The sequence below is a fragment of the Phocoena phocoena genome, chromosome X, assembly GCF_963924675.1.
Source record: "Phocoena phocoena chromosome X, mPhoPho1.1, whole genome shotgun sequence".
In the NCBI taxonomy this organism is placed as follows: domain Eukaryota; kingdom Metazoa; phylum Chordata; class Mammalia; order Artiodactyla; family Phocoenidae; genus Phocoena; species Phocoena phocoena.
This window is the reverse complement of record NC_089240.1, coordinates 109,877,871-109,894,651: the sequence shown is the minus strand read 5'-3', so window position 1 is coordinate 109,894,651 and position 16,781 is coordinate 109,877,871. Positions and strand designations below refer to the sequence as shown.

Below are 16,781 nucleotides of genomic sequence, written 5' to 3'. Positions count from 1 at the left end.
GCGCAGCCCCAGCGCCGCGTGCCCATTGGTCTCCGCGGAACTTGCGCCGCGCCGGAAGAGCGCAGCCGCGCGCCCATTGGTCTCCGCGGAGCTTGCGCCGTGACGGAAGAACGCAGCCGCGCGCCCATTGGTCTCCGCGGAGCTTGCGCCGCGCCGGAAGAGCGCAGCCGCGCTGCGGGCGCGGCGCCTGCGCACTAGGTCGAGAAGCGGCTTTCCTGGTCTGGTGAACTTGTTCCCTCGGAGTTTTTCTCTGGTCCCTCCCTTCCTCTGTGAAATTGGGCGAGAGTGCGAGCCTGGTCTGTTACAGGACTCCTAGCTCTTGGACGATGCCTGGCATTGATTGGGTTAGCTATAAATGTTTGCTGAATTAAGACTGAAAAAGGTGCCTGATACGGCGACTTGAGTCCCAGCCTTCGCTCCCAGGGCTAATTCCCACTCCATCCTTCACTCCAGCCGATTACTCACACGCACACCCCCATCAAATCATCCCTGTTCAGGAGTGATGGCAGAAAAGTGAAGAAGATACGTGAGGGGGTAAATCTTTTTTGTCTCTCAAATCCCAATGCATAGGCAACTGACAAGTGTGCCTCCATAGGCTGAATTGAATACCCAGATTTGTGTGAAAGCTGCTACCCCTTTTCTGTAGTCACTTTCCTACTCAAGCGGGAGGTAGAAATTCATATTGTTAAATTAATAGCTAACAGTTGAGCAGAAAATGTGTGCTAATCAATTTACATGCGTTGGCCCTCTATCCTTGTAACAACCCCGTGAAGTCTATAGATACTATTATGGTCCCCATTTTATAGAAGAAACTGAGGTTTAAAGGAGTTAAAGAGCTTGAAAGTTACTCTCTCTCTACCCATCAGGTCTGGCTGATTCATCAATCCTTACTAAGCATCTGTATTTGTCCTGTATAGAAAGCCTGTAGACAGGATTGTAAGGTTGGGTTCTCTGCCTTCAAAGAGCTATAATATCATCGAGGGGACAGGGTATATTTGCTTGATAGATTTTACTCCAGAAGTAATCAGGAACATGTAGAAGAGGTGGTGGCATATAATGTGTGAATAAACCATACTGAAGACTTGAATCCATCTTGCATATGTGGACATCAGTATCTGGTCTCAGATCATGCATGGTCTAAAAGTGAAATTTCGGAGCTGTGTAGTTCTCTGTGTAGGCCTAGCTCAGAGCCCCAGAAACTAGGCACTTCATAAAAGTACTTTGATGACGATGGTGATGATGACAACTGTACCCTCAGTGGTTCACGATGTACCCAATGTCTTGCCAAGAAGCAGAACAGAGGCTGCCCATAAATGACAGTTTCTCTTCATTCATTCTGTGTCTTTTCCCCTCCCCTACTCCAACCCAGCTATTCATTAACTTTGCAGAATTACCTTGGCAATGAAAACTAAACAGTGACAGATTGCATATGGGTTTTATCTGCTCCTAGAAACCTTAGGTTGCTTAGTTGTAGGGTTGAAGTAGTCACTGCAAAGTGGTAAACTAGCATGCAGTATTATCTGGCTGGATTCTTCAGGCAACTGTGAAATGAGAGAATTGGAGCAAATACCTGGGCCTCAGTCATCAGAGTTCAAAAAGAAGATGAAGCAAAAGAGGAGAATAAGATGAACGAAATAACAGCCACCTTGGATGGCAAACGCTGGTCCTCCTCTCAGACATTAAATTCAGAGGGTCCTCTGGATTCCCATCCCCTTTCCACTAAGACTTATGGAAATCTCTAGGCATCATCTTACCTACCAATTCCTACCAAGTGGAAGCACATCCATGGAGATGTCCCAGGTAAACTGGGAAGATTTTTAGCTCTCCCAGCTTCTACTCCTTTCTCCACCAATAACATTCATTTAGCACCCATTGTATGCAGAGCTCACTTTTAGGTTCAGTGGGTAATGCTAAGGAAACTGAAGGCAGTCGCCACATTCAAGGAAAAGCTGAACAATATGTCTAGCCAAATTCATCTCTCCACTTCCCACCACCACACCACACCCCAATGTTATCACCATTTTCCTGGTTGCCCAGGTTCAAAAACAGGGATGTCATGCGTCAGTCTTCCCTACTACTCACCCAAAAATATATATCCAGGGCTTCCCTAGTGATGCAGTGGTTGAGAGTCCGCCTGCCGATGCGGGGGACACGGGTTCGTGCCCCAGTCCGGGAATATCCCACATGCCGCAGAGCGGCTGGGCCCGTGAGCCATGGCCGCTGACCCTGCGCGTCCGGAGCCTGTGCTCCACAACGGGAGAGGCCACAACAGTGAGAGGCCCGCGTACCGCAAAATATATATATATACATATGTATATATATACACATATATATATCCAATCACCAATTCCTAATAATTGTGCCACTGCAGTGTCTATAAAACACATCCGTCTACTCTCAGTGGTGTTTTGAGTCATTGTCACATGCCTCCCAGCTCTTTCAGTACTCTTATAACTGCCCCAGCCTCTATTCTCCAGTCTTTTCTCCCACTGCGCCTCACCATGAAGCCTCAACTTCAGCCAGGTTCCACTTCTATCCATTCCCTCAAGGGCCCCTTTCATTATCCAATCCAGATATCTCTTCTGAGAGAGCCCCATATCCCTGGGCCACTCGCCTCTCTCTAACTGAAACCTGCCCAAGCTCCAAACTCTCATCAAGGCATCTCTCATACAGGAAACCTTTCCTGACCTTGCCAGCCTGCAGTGATGGCTCTCACTTCTGAACTCTGCAGCACTTCGCCACTCTTTTATGCTCTCCCCCCAGAAAGACTGTGAGATCCCAGAAGGTAAAGACTGCATCTTTAAGCTCTCAGCACCTCAAACCTCAAACACTTTCCTGCACACATAGCAAGCACACAATACACTTATTGGTTAATGAAACTGAAAACACAGTTATGGTTACCTTTAGGGAAACAGATGAAGGTAGGGGAAAAGAGGCTTTTATTTTCCCTTTGTCCCTTTCTATACTGTTAGAACTTTCTTACCATTATCCAGCTATCTTACCTTTATCACACTTTTTTATTGCCATGTTATGATCTTAATTTTCTTGCTTTTGTCTTTTATTCATTCAACAAATATTTATTGAGCAACTATTATATGCTAGACACTGTTCTAAGTGCTGGGGTTATAACAGTAAACAAGGCAAGTGGAATTCCTGTCCTTATGGAGTTTACATTCTTGTTGGGGAAGAAGGAAAACAGACATATAAATATACATTCAATGTTGATAAATGCTATGAAGGAAAAATAAAGCAGCATTAGGGGGCAGAGAGTGAGAGAGTATTGGTATTTTATAAAGGGTGTCAGTCAAAGAAGCCCCCCCCCCCGATTAAGTGACATGGAAGTGGAGATCTGCAAGCCATGGGGGTATCTGGGAGAAGACTGTTCTAGGTAGCAGGAACAGTACGTGCAAAGGTCCTGAGACAGGAGTGTGTTTGAGAAACAACAAGGAGGCCAGAGTGACTGGAGAGGAGCAGGGAAGGGAAAGAATGACAGATTTTTGTTTATTTAACAAAATCCAATTTAATACCCACCATGTACCAGACATTGTTTTAGGTACTTTACACATATTAATTCATTTACTTCTGACAACAGCTCTATGAAGGAGATACTGTAATCCCCATTTTGCCGATGAGGAAACTGAGGCACAGAGAGGTTAAGTCACTTACCCTAGGTCACACAATGGGAGAGCCAGGATAGTGTGGCTTCAAAGTCTGTACCCTTAGCCACTATGCACAGGATAAGTGGGGTTCAGGGGAGCAAATCAGGCATGGCCATGTTGGGTGGCAACTTTGGATTTTACTCAATGTGAGGTGAGAAGCCACTGAAGGATTTTAGTCTGACTTACATTTTAGCAGGATCACTTTGGCCACAGATTGGAGGTGGCCAGGGGCGGGGAAGTGGGAGGGGGAATGCCTAAGGTAGAAGCAGGAAGACTAGTTAGGAAGCTCTGCAATAATTCAGGGAAAAGATGTTGGTGGTTTATCTCAGGGTGACAGCAAAGGAGGTGGTATTCCATGCTGGTATCTTTTTAAGCTAAAAAATATATTTAAAAAAATAAATAAGAACACGTCTAACACCAACATAAAGTCATATCCTGTGTTTGCGAGTGTTTAGGTGCTGGGCTAGATGCTGGGGATACTACAGTGAACAAGACCACAAGACACCAGCTCACAATGTTGCCAGACAATTACATATGTGAATAAATATAACACAAAAGGATGAGTGTCAAAATGAAGACATGAGTGAAATGCTATTGGAACTAGATAAGGAATCAGTTAATTCTGATTGCTTGGGGTCAGAGGGAGCTGGGGATGGAAAGCAGATTGTCATGTAAAGATACAGAAAGGCAGGTAACAGTTGAGCTGGACCTTGAAGGCAATCACCATGCAGGTGGAAGATAGGGGATGGGTGCCATGCAGAAAGAGCGTTTCAAGCAGAGGAACCAGCAGAAGAAGAACCACCAAAGGCAAAAGCATCAAAGTGTATGGTGTACTTACAATGCCAAGACATGGAAGCAACCTAAGGGTCCATCAACAAATGAATGGATAAAGAAGATGTGGTATATACACACACACACACACACACACACACACACAATGGAATACTATTCAGCCATTAAAAGAATGAAATAATTCCAAGTGCAGCAATATGGATGGACCTAGAGATTTTCATACTAAGGGAAGTAATCCAGAAAGAGAAAGACAAATATTATATAGGTAAACAACAAGGACCTACTGTATAGCACAGGGAACTATATTCAATATCTTGTAATAAGCTATAATGGAAAAGAATCTGAAAAAGAATATATATATATATTTATATCACTAACTTTGCTGTACACCTGAAACTAACACAACACTGTAAATTAACTATACTTCAATTTTTTTAAAGTGTATAGTGTGACCAGGGGATGGAATGGGGGGCAGGACATCCTATGAAGATGGAAGAGTTCAGGCCATTTTGTGAAGGGCCTTGTAGATGAAGCCAAGAAAGTCAGATTCCATTCTTTTACATGTAGCTATCCAGTTTTCTCAGCACCACTTATTGAAGAGGCTGTCTTTTCTCCATTGTATATTCTTGCCTCCTTTATCAAAGATAAGGTGACCATATGTGCATGGGTTTACCTCTGGGTTTTCCATTCTGTTCCATTGATCTATATTTCTGTTTTTGTGCCAGTACTATATTGTCTTGATTACTGTAGCTTTGTAGTATAGTCTGAAGTCAGGGAGCCTGATTCCTCCAGCTCCATTTTTCTTTCTCAAGATTGCTTTGGCTATTCGGGGTCTTTTGTGTTTCCATACAAATTGTGAATTTTTTTGTTCTAGTTCTGTGAAAAATGCTGTCCATCGACAGATGAATGGATAAAGAAGATGTGGCACATATGTACAATGGAATGTTACTCAGCCATAAAAAGAAACGAAATTGAGTCATTTGTAGTAAGGTGGATGGACCTAGAGACTGTCATACAGAGTGAAGTAAGTCAGAAAGAGAAAAACAAATACCGTACGCTAACACATATATATGGAATCTAAAAAAAAAATGGTTCTGAAGAACCTAGGGGCAGGACAGGAATTAAGATGCAGAGGACATAGAGAATGGACTTGAGGACATGGGGAGGGGGAAGGGTAAGCTGGGACGAAGTGAGACAGTGGCATGGACATATATACACTACCAAATGTAAAATAGCTAGCTAGTGGAAAGCAGCCATATAGCCCAGGGAGATCAGCTCGGTGATTTGTGTCCACCTAGAGGGGTGGGATAGGGAGGGTGGGAGGGAGACACAAGAGAGAGGAGTTATGGGGATATATGTATACGTATAGCTGATTCACTTTGTTATACAGCAGAAACTAACACACCATTGTAAAGCAATTGTACTCCAATAAAGATGTTTTTTAAAAAGTCAGATTCCAGCCTGTAGGCAATGAGAGGTGATCATATGGCTCAGTCATTCAGTCATTCAGCCAACCAACAAGGCAGCTGCTTTTGTTGAGGACCTGCTATACGCAGATACTGCATTAGGTACTGAGAATACAAAGGTGAACATGCTCAGTCTCAAGGGAAAACATATATGTGGGGGGAAAAAATACAATCCTGGCATTCTCCCTTAACCCTGGGAATGAAATTGTCAATTTTATTTTCGATCACCTTGGAACCACTATGGAGAATAGACTGAAGGTGCACGAGTTCTTATGTTGGGAGAGCAGTTGGCTGTGATGGGCAGGACCAAAGTCAACAGACTTCAGTGGCACAATATGTTGATTGAAGTAAATGTGGATGGTGAGGAAACATCTAGGGATGACGCTTAGGTTTCTGGTTCAAGACTAGCTGGGTAATGACATTCTGCCGAGGCAAGAAAGGCAGAGAGGAAGACTGGTTTGGGAGAAAGATTATGAATTCATTGGTAAACTGTTGAGTCAAAGTGCCTGAGGAGCCAACAAAGGAGATGAGGAGGAGGATGACAGATGAAGATGAAGCAGCAGGAGAAAGTAGGATTCAAGAAGAGTGAAAGGTGATCAGCATTGTCAGACACTACAGAAAAGGTCTCTTGGTAGAAGCACCTTTAATTTTTCAGTGTTTTCATCCACTTATTTCAGTTGATCCAAAAACAATGTCACCATCAGGAAGGCTGACTCAAGAAGACCCATAAATCTAAGCAGCATGCCATCCTGTACTTACCTGCTCCCACACTGGAGACTTAGGGGCAATGCTGCTTGATGGAAGCAAAACAGAAGCCTAAAACAATGGATGCAGGCCACCCTTTACTTGAGTTAAAGAAAGCTGTTTAAATGTATTTGTTTCAAAGATCTGGTCCTGATTTGTAGGTTTCCTGGAGGACTAAAGGGAATAAGAAATGATACATTGTGTTAACAGAGGATCTTATCATCTCTTCCTGGGATATTAACTTGAATCCATGCGTGGGCTTCAGGGAGTCTATGAAGACCCTGAATTTGTTTGTATGATGTGTATGTACATGAACATGTGCATTTTTTAGAGGGAGGTACACAGCTTCCATCAGATTTTTAAAGGGTTCTATGATTCAAAAACAACAGCTAGGAGAGAGTATGAAGAAAAGGGAACCCTCCTACACTGGTGGGTGGGAACGTAAATTGGTGCAGTCACTATGGAGAACAGTATGGAAGTTCCTTAAAAAGCTAAAAACAGAGTTACCATATGATCCTGCAATCCCACTCCTGGGCATGTACATCCGGAGAAAACCGTAATTCAAAAAGATACATGCACCCCAATGTCCACTGCAGCACTGTTTACAATAGCCAAGACATGGAAGCAACCTAAATTTCCATCGACAGATGAATGGATAAAGAAGATGTGGTACATACATACAATGAAATACTACTCAACCATGAAAAAAGAATGAAATAATGCCGTTTGTAGCAACATGGATGGACCTAGAGATTATTATACTAAGTGAAGTAAGTCAGACAGAGAAAGACAAATATCATGTATCACTTATGTGTGGAATCTAAAAAATGATACAAATGAACTTATTTACAAAACAGAAATAGACTCACAGACATAGAAAACAAATTTACCTTTACCAAAGGGGATAGGTGGGTGGGGAGATAAATTAGGAGTTTTGGATTAACATATACACACTGCTATATACAAAATAGGTAAACAACAAGGACCTACTGTATGGCACAGGGAACTGTACTCGATATTTTGTAATAACTTAGGAAAGAATCTGAAAAAGATTATATATATGTATAAATATATGTATGTATGTATAACTGAATCACTGTGCTGTACAATTGAAACTAACACAACATTGTAAATCAACTATACTTCAGTTTTTTTAAATTACCACAATAACAGCTAAGGATAACTGCCTTAGATAAGCACCTTTGATTATCTGTGAATACCGTCATCCACAGATAATTGAGAGCAGTCTGCAAAGCTTAGCAAGAAGGTGTTGCAGGAGAACTGGCATGAGTTATGTGAGTCAGGTATTGGTGAACTGGAAGCACAACTGCACCCCTATGGGCTCCCCGCCAGGCTCAGCATAACTGTTGGCCCCTGGCAATCTGATGCTTTAGGTAGAATCCCAAGTAACTGGACGGAGAATCCCAAACTCTTGAGGAGCAAGAGGCCAAGTTGCTTCCAGGGGTGAGTTTGCCTTCTAGAAGACACACAACAGATGTCCTTTTACCACCTGGCTGTCATTTTCCCCTTCCTCCACTGCCCAGAGCAGCAGCTTTCTACACGTCAAGCACCACAAATTTCAGAAGCAGCCAAGATTTCTGATAAGCTGACTTTGAAAGCAGAATCCAGTTCCAGAGAAGAAAGTGAGAGAGTAAAGAAGAAATTGCTGGGGGAGTAAATGGCTCTGATCCAAGAGGAGCCTCCTGTAATCACAAATCACATTTACTCTAAATCCATGATGTTAAATCCCCATTGGCATGCAGGCCTATGGAGTGTGTGTGCTGAACTGAACTGAATGGGACAATCATACCAGATGGGGTGAGGAACAGAACTGGGCCAATCCAACTGGAGCTGAATGGAAAAGCTTTTTTTTTTTTTTTTTTTTTTTTTTTTTTGCGGTACGCGGGCCTCTCACTGCTGTGGCCTCTCCCGTTGCGGAGCACAGGCTCCGGACGCGCAGGCTCAGTGGCCATGGCTCACGGGCCCAGCCGCTCTGCGGCATGTGGGATCTTCCCGGACCGGGGCACGAACCCGTGTCCCCTGCATCGGCAGGCGGACTCTCAACCACTGCGCCACCAGGGAAGTCCGGAAAAGCATTTTTGAGGGATGACAGGAGCCTGCCTACTCAAGTCAATCTCCAACCCAATGACTAGTGCTCTACTCCCTATTCTCCAAAATGTTCCCTGCATGATCAGCTTTTACTGTCCTCATTTTCACTATTTGAGCCAGACTTTTTCTGGGGTGTTCTGTTGCTGAGCCGTATCACAGAATGACATACAGAGACCAAGGTGAAGAAGCTAGTTAGCAGGAATGATCCAGAAACACTGATCCAGAGAGTAGGAGACAGTCTGCAGATTAGGGAAAGGAGCGGGTGGGCCACAGGGCAGAGAAGCCAGATCACTGAGACACATCACTGAAAAGACTAGATCACATGGGCGATCAGAGAGACAAGCTGAGGGGCAAGCAAAGCCCTCAGAAAAGAAGCACAGGACGGGCCTGTCTTGGCTCAAGCCACAATGACATTGCATGTAGGCTGGCAGCATTCTTCCTGTATGTGGTGAGGGCTAGCATCCTTCATGAGGCTGGGCACAGGTTTTCAAAGCCTTCAGATGATGCCACATAGCTTTCACCCTTTCTCTGGTCAGCAATTTACATTTCTGTATTAACGTTACAATTCTGAAGAGACCAGCTGACAGAGTTAGAAGAATATAGACTCTGAGGCTTGGCAGACCTGGGTTCAAACCCCAGTTCCACCCCTTGCTAGCTGTGGAACCCTGAGCAGTTTAATTAGCTTCAATGAACTTCCATGTGCGTTGGTGATAATATCATCTCACGCAGATATTGTGAGGAATAAATGAGATCACACATGTAAAGTGTGTGTGATAAAATGTAGGTATTACTAATATTAACAATAATCTTCTCAGATTCTACATACCCCCAGGCATTGTTACAATCCCCCACCCCTTCTACAGCCCCCAAATCTTACCCCCAGATCTTCCTCAGGAAACAGTTGGAAATGGCTGTCTGAGAATGTGTGTGTGCATTTCTGTATAGCCCGAAAAAGGCCTTTGCAAACTAGTGCCTGAGTTGGAATAGGAAGGGGGAGTTTTGAGGTTTTTTCTTTTGAAATTACATGAATACATCCTCACTGTGAGAATATATAACAAGTAAGAAGTATTCAAAGTAAATCATGATGGTCTCTCTTCACCCCCCATCAATCCCACTGCCCACCTCACAGCTATTCACTCACTGTTAACAATCTCCTCTCTATACATTTAGCTGAGGTTTGGGGTTTTATTTTCATAAGTGGGTTCAGACTCTACATATTGACGTGTGACTTGATTTATCGACCAACAACATGTCTTGGAGGTCTCTCTGTGTCAGGACATATAAACCCATCCCATTCTTTTCACACCACTGCATAATATTTCACAGTAATGGATGTACCAGTCTACTCATTCAGGAAGAGATATTAAAGTCCTGGGCAAGATGCAGCTAAACCATCACCGGCAGATGGCTGGTCTAGGCACCATGAGAAATCAGGTGTAACTTGTCTTGAATATCTTCCTAGAGCTCCTCTCCCATGAGCCTGGCTCCAAAGCCAGGCTCTGTTGAAGCCTGGCATCTCCTGCACTCCCATTCCAGCTGAAACCTGTGGCCCTTTGTCCCGTTCCCTAGGGGTGGATGAAGCGCCCTGTTGCATCCTTGGTGACAGCTCACTGTGACCAGCCTTTAATGCATTCGTTATAGGATAGTTTGACTGGAGAATAAGCCCTTTCATTCTTCCCTTTCTCAACCCTAGCTTGTTTGCCTTGTCAATGCTCCACACTGGAGACTCAGAGTCCTCAGTCTGCTCCAGGACTGTAAGGACCAGCAACCAACCTCCCAGGAAGGAGCCATGTTCTCTGTGGCTATGATCTAGGACACACAGCTGAGACCAGGTGGTGGTGTGGGAAAGGGGGTTGAAAATACCAAGGGAAACACAGAGATGGGGGTAGCTAAGAATGAAGGGAGAGAGCTAAGGGAGACTCTTGGAGGCCCATCAAAAACAGATTGTGTAGGGAGTGAAAGACAATTCAGTGGGAATAATGATGTTTTGCACCACTGCAGAATCTCCTTCTAAGGCCCTCCTGACAGGTGGGCATTCATCGTTTACTTGCATACTTCCAATGACAGAGAGCTCACTATTTTCCAAGGATGCCTAAATTAGTTTGAATCAGCGTGTGGGTTCCTGAGACAGAAAACAGGAAAGTGTTAACGGCTAAAAGAAAACAAACAACTGTCTAGGATATGAGCAAAGGAAAAGTAGACTGAGAAGAGCATCTGTTGGGGATGGAGGGAAAAGAGACCTGGGCAGCAGAGAATACTGGTGCAATAGGCAGAATAATGGTCCCCACACCACCAAACATGTGCACATCCTAATCCCCAGAACCTATGAGTATTTTACCTTACATGACAAAAGGCACTTTGCAGATGTGATTAAGGATCTTAATATGGGGAGGATATCATGGATATCCGGGTAGACTCAGAGTAATCACAGGGCCCTTTAAAAGAGGGAGGCAGAAGGGTAAGAGTCAGAGGAGGAGATGTGATTATGGAAGCAGAGGTCTGAGTGATGTGCCATGAGCCAAGGAATGTGCTCAGCTTCTAAAAGCTGAAAAAGACAAGGAAATTATTCCCCGCTAGAGGCTCCCGAAGGAATGCAGCCCTACCAACACCTTGATTTGAGCCTGTGGGACCAGTTTGGGACTTCTGATCTTGAGAACTAAGATAATAAATTTGTGTGGTTTAAGCCGCTGTGTTTGTGGTAGTTTGTTACAGCAGCAAAATGAAACTAATACAACCAAGCACCTGACAGTAGGAGAGAGGAAAGGACAACCTTACCATGCCTACAGATCACCTGGATATCTTGTTCAAATGCAGACTCTGCATCAGTAAGTCTTGGGCAGGGCCTGAGATTTGCATTTCTACCAAGCTGTCAGGTCATACCAATGTTCCTGATCTGATACACCCTTTGATTAACAAGAGGATAGAAGAAAATCAAGAAAAATACCTGTGTAACATTTTACTGTTCATAAAGCCTTTTTGCATCCATCATATCTCATTTTTATCATACCCACGACACTGAGAGGTAGGTATTATTGTCCCCATGTCACACATGAGGAAGCCAAAGCCAAATCAGAGAGGTGAAGTCATTTGTCCACACAAAAGCACAGAAATAGCGTCAGGCTGGCCCCCAGGTGCCCTGACTCCAGAGCCTGTGCTTCTGCCATTTGACAGTGGTTCCCACCCCTGGCTGAATATTAGAATCACCTGCAGACCTTTTAAAACTCCAGATGCAGAGGTCAAATCCCAGACTAATGACATCAGAATCCCTTGGTGTGTGACCCAAACACCACTAGTTTTGGAATCAACAAGTGATTCCACTGCACAGCGAAGGCTAAGAACTGTTTCACTAGAGCATTTCACTAGAGCAGCACCAGCATCAGCATCACCTGGGAGCTTGTTAGAAATGCAGATTCTTGGGCCCACCCCAGAACTAACACATTCAAAACTCTGGAGGTGAGGCTCAAGAATCTGGGTGTTAACCAGCCCTCCAGGGGATTCTGATGCACTCTTGAGTTTTAGCATGGGTTTGAAAAGGGCCACCTTGACTCCACACATAGAGTCAAGGGCTGGGGAAACAAACGCACACATTAGATGCAGGTATAAAATTAGGCCAGGTGCTAAGTGACTGAAACTAGCCTCCTAATGGATGTACCAAAGAATAAAAACAGTTCTCAGGTTGGCAACCAGAATACCAAGTCCCCACGCCACAACCTTTCTGATCCTTTGTAAGAGAGACATCTGCCAAAGGCCCTCTCAGACTGTCAAAACATCCTGGAATATAATATTTGCTTCCAACTCTGCACCTTGCTCTTCACTCCCTCACTTAAAACACTAACCTTTCCCATTTGTGCTCTGACCTGAACTGAGTAAACAAGCTTCTCACCACTCTTCTCCCCACCCCTCTCTTCTTGGTATCCAAGATGAGAGTAGCAGGCAAAAGGTTAGTTCTAATGTACCTGAGCAAATGGATATACAATCTAAAATAGCAGTGAGCTACACAGCCGCCCTCCCTGGGCCCATCTCACCTGCCTCAGCAACACTGCCGCCCTTTGGCCTAACTCTATCCCAGGAAAATGGAAAATTCCACAACCAAACATTAGAGTAGATACTTTCCAGAATGGAGCTCACCTCCCCTTCTCCTGTCCCAGAGATACCTCAAGTCTACAGGATCAAGAAAAACAAGGCTAATATGATCCTGCAATCACACTCCTGGGCATATATTCAGAGAAAACTCTAATTCGAAAAGATACATGGACCCCAATGTTCACTGCAGCACCATTTACAATAGCCAGGACATGGAAGCAACTTAAATGTCCATCGACACATGAATGGATAAAGAAGCTGTGGTACATACATACAATGGAATATTACTCAGCCATAAAAAAGAATGAAATAATGCCATTTGCAACAACATGGATGGACCTAGGGATTATCACACTAAGTGAAGTAAGTCAGAAAGAGAAAGACAAATACCATATGATATCACTTATATGTGGAATCTAAAATATGACACAAATGAACTTATCTACAAAACAGAAACAGACTCACAGACATAAAGAACAGACTTGTGGTTGCTAAGGGGGAGGGAAGGTGGGGAAGGGAGGGATTGGGAGTTTGGGATTAGCAGGTGCAAACTACTATGTATAGGATGCATAAACAAGGTCCTACCATACAGCATAGGGAAATATATTCAATACCCTGCAATAAACCATAATGGAAAAGAATGTGAAAAAGAACATGTATATATGTATAACTGAGTCAATTTGCTGTACTGTAGAAATTAACACAACATTGTAAATCAACTATACTTCAATAAAGTAATTTTTTTAAAAAAAAGAAAGGCAAAGCTACAGGATCGAGAAAGTAGAATGCAGGGAATTTCCTGGTGGTACAGTGGTTAGGACTTCACACTTCCACTGCAGGGGGCATGGGTTCAATCCCTGGTCAGGGATCCTGCATGCCTCACGGTGTGGCCTAAAATTAAAAAAGAAAGAAAGAAAGAAAGAAAGTACAAGACTGGCAGCCACAACTCATGACCAGAAACATGGTCCAACATAATGCAGAAAAAGTTCTCAGTGAGTATACCCAATAGACAGCAGCTCTCGACAGGGAGTAGGCTCTATTCTAAACTGAATGACAGCTAGTAACAATTCTGTTTTGCTTTTCCTGCCCTTCTGAATCCTCAATTAATCAAGTTCTGAGGGATGAGAAATAGGGAACCAGCACACCCTATTTGAAAGAATTAGAATCTGAGGTGTTAGGAAACAACAGGTATAGCTGATTCACTTTGTTACAAAGTAGAAACTAACACACCATTGTAAAGCAATTATACTCCAATAAAGATGTAAAAAAAAAAAATATATATATATATATATATATACATACACTACCAAATGTAAAATAGATAGCTAGTGGGAAGCAGCCGCATAGCACAGGGAGATCAGCTCGGTGCTTTGTGACCACCTAGAGGGGTGGGATAGGGAGGGTGGGAGGGAGGGAGACACAAGAGGGAAGAGATATGGGGATAGATGTATATGTATAGCTGATTCACTTTGTTATAAAGCAGAAACTAACACACCATTGTAAAGCAATTATACTCCAATAAAGATGTTAAAAAGAAAAAAAAAGAAAGAGCCTAAGCGTGTAGTAACTCCCCTGAAAGTATGCTGGACCCTAAAATAGCTTGTCTGCCCCACTTCCCACTTCAACTGATTATGATCATCTTGCTTGATTAAAAGCAGACATAATAGTAACTGAGGATTTGTTATTAAGCAAATGCTTAATTAAACTGAGATTAGTTGTTAAGCTAGAACTTGAGGCTTAGGAAGAAAAGAAGTGGACATCTAAGATCAAGCTATGGAGAAAGAAAAAGTGTGATTAGAATCAATTATATATTCTGCCAGACGGAAGACCTGATGAATGTCCGAGTCTCTCTAAACAAAGTCCTTGAAACATCAGTGAAGGGAGAGAGCCTGGCGAGACAACGGGCAGCAGGTACTTGGGAGTTGTCTAGTAACTTGGTGGTGGGAGGAGGGACTAGCTCAGGACCCAGGGAGACATCTGCGCTGGGATTGCTGCCTTCAGAGAGTTGGAGAGGCAAGAGGCTGAGGACTGAAAACGAGACGGGGCGTGATTCTCAGTGACCAGCAGTATCCCAAAGAAAGGAAGCTGCCGGCCTGGACTGCCAGCGATGGCCGGCACTACGTTGCAGCTCTGAACCCACCGCTCTGCCTCCCCACCGTGAGAATTTGAGCTGGAGAGCCAGCATGCCCTGGTGAGTGGAAATACTGCCACTTCAAGACATGGAGTCATCTTTCTCATTTGGAGTGATCCTTGCTATCCTGGCCTCCCTCATTATTGCTGCTAATGCCCTAGTGGTCATGGCTGTGCTGTCGTTGATCCACAAGAATGATGGTGTCGGTCTCAGCTTCACCTTGAATTTGGCTGTGGCTGACACCTCGCTTGGCCTGGCCATCTCTGGCCTAGTCACAGACCAGCTCTCCAGCACGGCTCGGCCCACACAGAAGACCCTGTGCAGCCTTCGGATGGCATTTGTCACTTCTTCTGCAGCTGCCTCTGTCCTCACGGTCATGCTGATTGCCTTTGACAGGTACCTTGCCATCAAGCAGCCCCTCCGCTATTACCAGATCATGAATGGGCTCATGGCCAGGGCCTGCATTGCCGGGCTGTGGTTGGTGTCTTACCTCATTGGCTTCCTCCCACTCGGGGTCCGCGTATTCCAGCAGACCACCTACAAGGGGCCCTGCAGCTTCTTCGCTGTGTTTCACCCGCGCTTCGTGCTGACCCTCTCCTGCGTTGGCTTCTTCCCAGCCCTGCTCCTCTTTGTCTTCTTCTACTGTGACATGCTCAAGATTGCTTCCATGCACAGCCAGCAGATCCGCAAGACGGAGCATGCGGGAGCCCCGGCCGGGGCTCACCGGCCCCCACGGACCCCCAGTGACTTCAAGGCTGTCCGCACTGTGGCCGTTCTCATTGGCAGCTTCACTCTGTCCTGGACCCCGTTCCTTATCACTAGCATTGTGCAGGTGGCCTGCCAGGAGTGCCACCTCTACCCAGTGCTGGAACGGTACCTGTGGCTGCTTGGTGTGGGCAACTCCCTGCTCAACCCACTCATCTATGCCTATTGGCAGAAGGAGATACGGCAACAGTTCTCCCAGATGGCCCTGGGAATGAAGAAGGGGCTCGCCGCATTCCTCCTCCTTCTCTCAGCCAGGGATGGTGGCCCACAGGGGCCCAGGGAAAGTGCCCGTCACATCACCACCATCTCCCACTCAGAGCTTGACGGCTAAGATGGTAAGGGCAGACAAGTTTCAAAGTGCCCCTCTCTCCCTTCTCAGAGCCCCAGCTAGGAGACCAGGTGGAGCTAGGGAAAAGAGAGCACTTGCTTCCAGCAACTGACCACCCCCTGCACCTCCTTACCTCAGACTGAGAGGTAACTAAGGCAGGGTGCTGACTTCCCTCTATAATCAGCTTCCCCATTTGCAAATCTCCATTCCTCCCTGCCCTTCTTTTGCAATGAGTCTGTTTCTCCTGTAGAGGTATACTGACTTAAAGCAAGAAGTGTACTACTGGAAAGATGCTTAAACTCAAATCTTATTTTTGAATACACTAGAGCAGCACTGTCTAACAGAAGTCTAATGCAAGCCACCTATGTAATCTTAAATGTTCTAGTAGTCATGTTAAAAAGGTAAAAAAAAAAAAGAAGCAGGCGAAAATAATGTTTCATTTAACTCAATATATCTAAAACATTAATTCAACATGCAATCAGTATAAAAGATCATTACCCTATGTTTTTCATGCTAAATCTTTGAAGTCTGGTGTGTATTTTACCCTTATAGAATACCTCAATTCAAACTAGCCATGTGCCAATGCTCAAGAGCTACACGTGGCCAGTGGCTATCATATTAGAAAGCACAGCACTAGAGAAATAAGGTTCTGTTCTTTTTAACTGTGTACTACAGTGATTGCTTTGGTGAAATGAGGGGTCCTG

General features: G+C 44.5%; 1 protein-coding gene across 1 annotated transcript; it reads left to right on the top strand.

Annotated features, from left to right (window-relative positions):
- The first annotated feature begins 15,069 nt into the window (after positions 1–15,069).
- Positions 15,070–16,138, top strand: GPR119 (G protein-coupled receptor 119). The gene has a single exon (XM_065901309.1). The coding sequence runs from the start codon at positions 15,073–15,075 to the stop codon at positions 16,078–16,080; it is 1,008 nt and encodes a 335-aa protein (XP_065757381.1). The 5' UTR covers positions 15,070–15,072; the 3' UTR covers positions 16,081–16,138.
- Positions 16,139–16,781: the final 643 nt, after the last annotated feature.

Bases quoted from the DNA above. Each gene is read 5' to 3' on its own strand.
- GPR119 (XM_065901309.1), top strand. From the start codon at position 15,073: ATGGAGTCATCTTTCTCATTTGGAGTGATCCTTGCTATCCTGGCCTCC.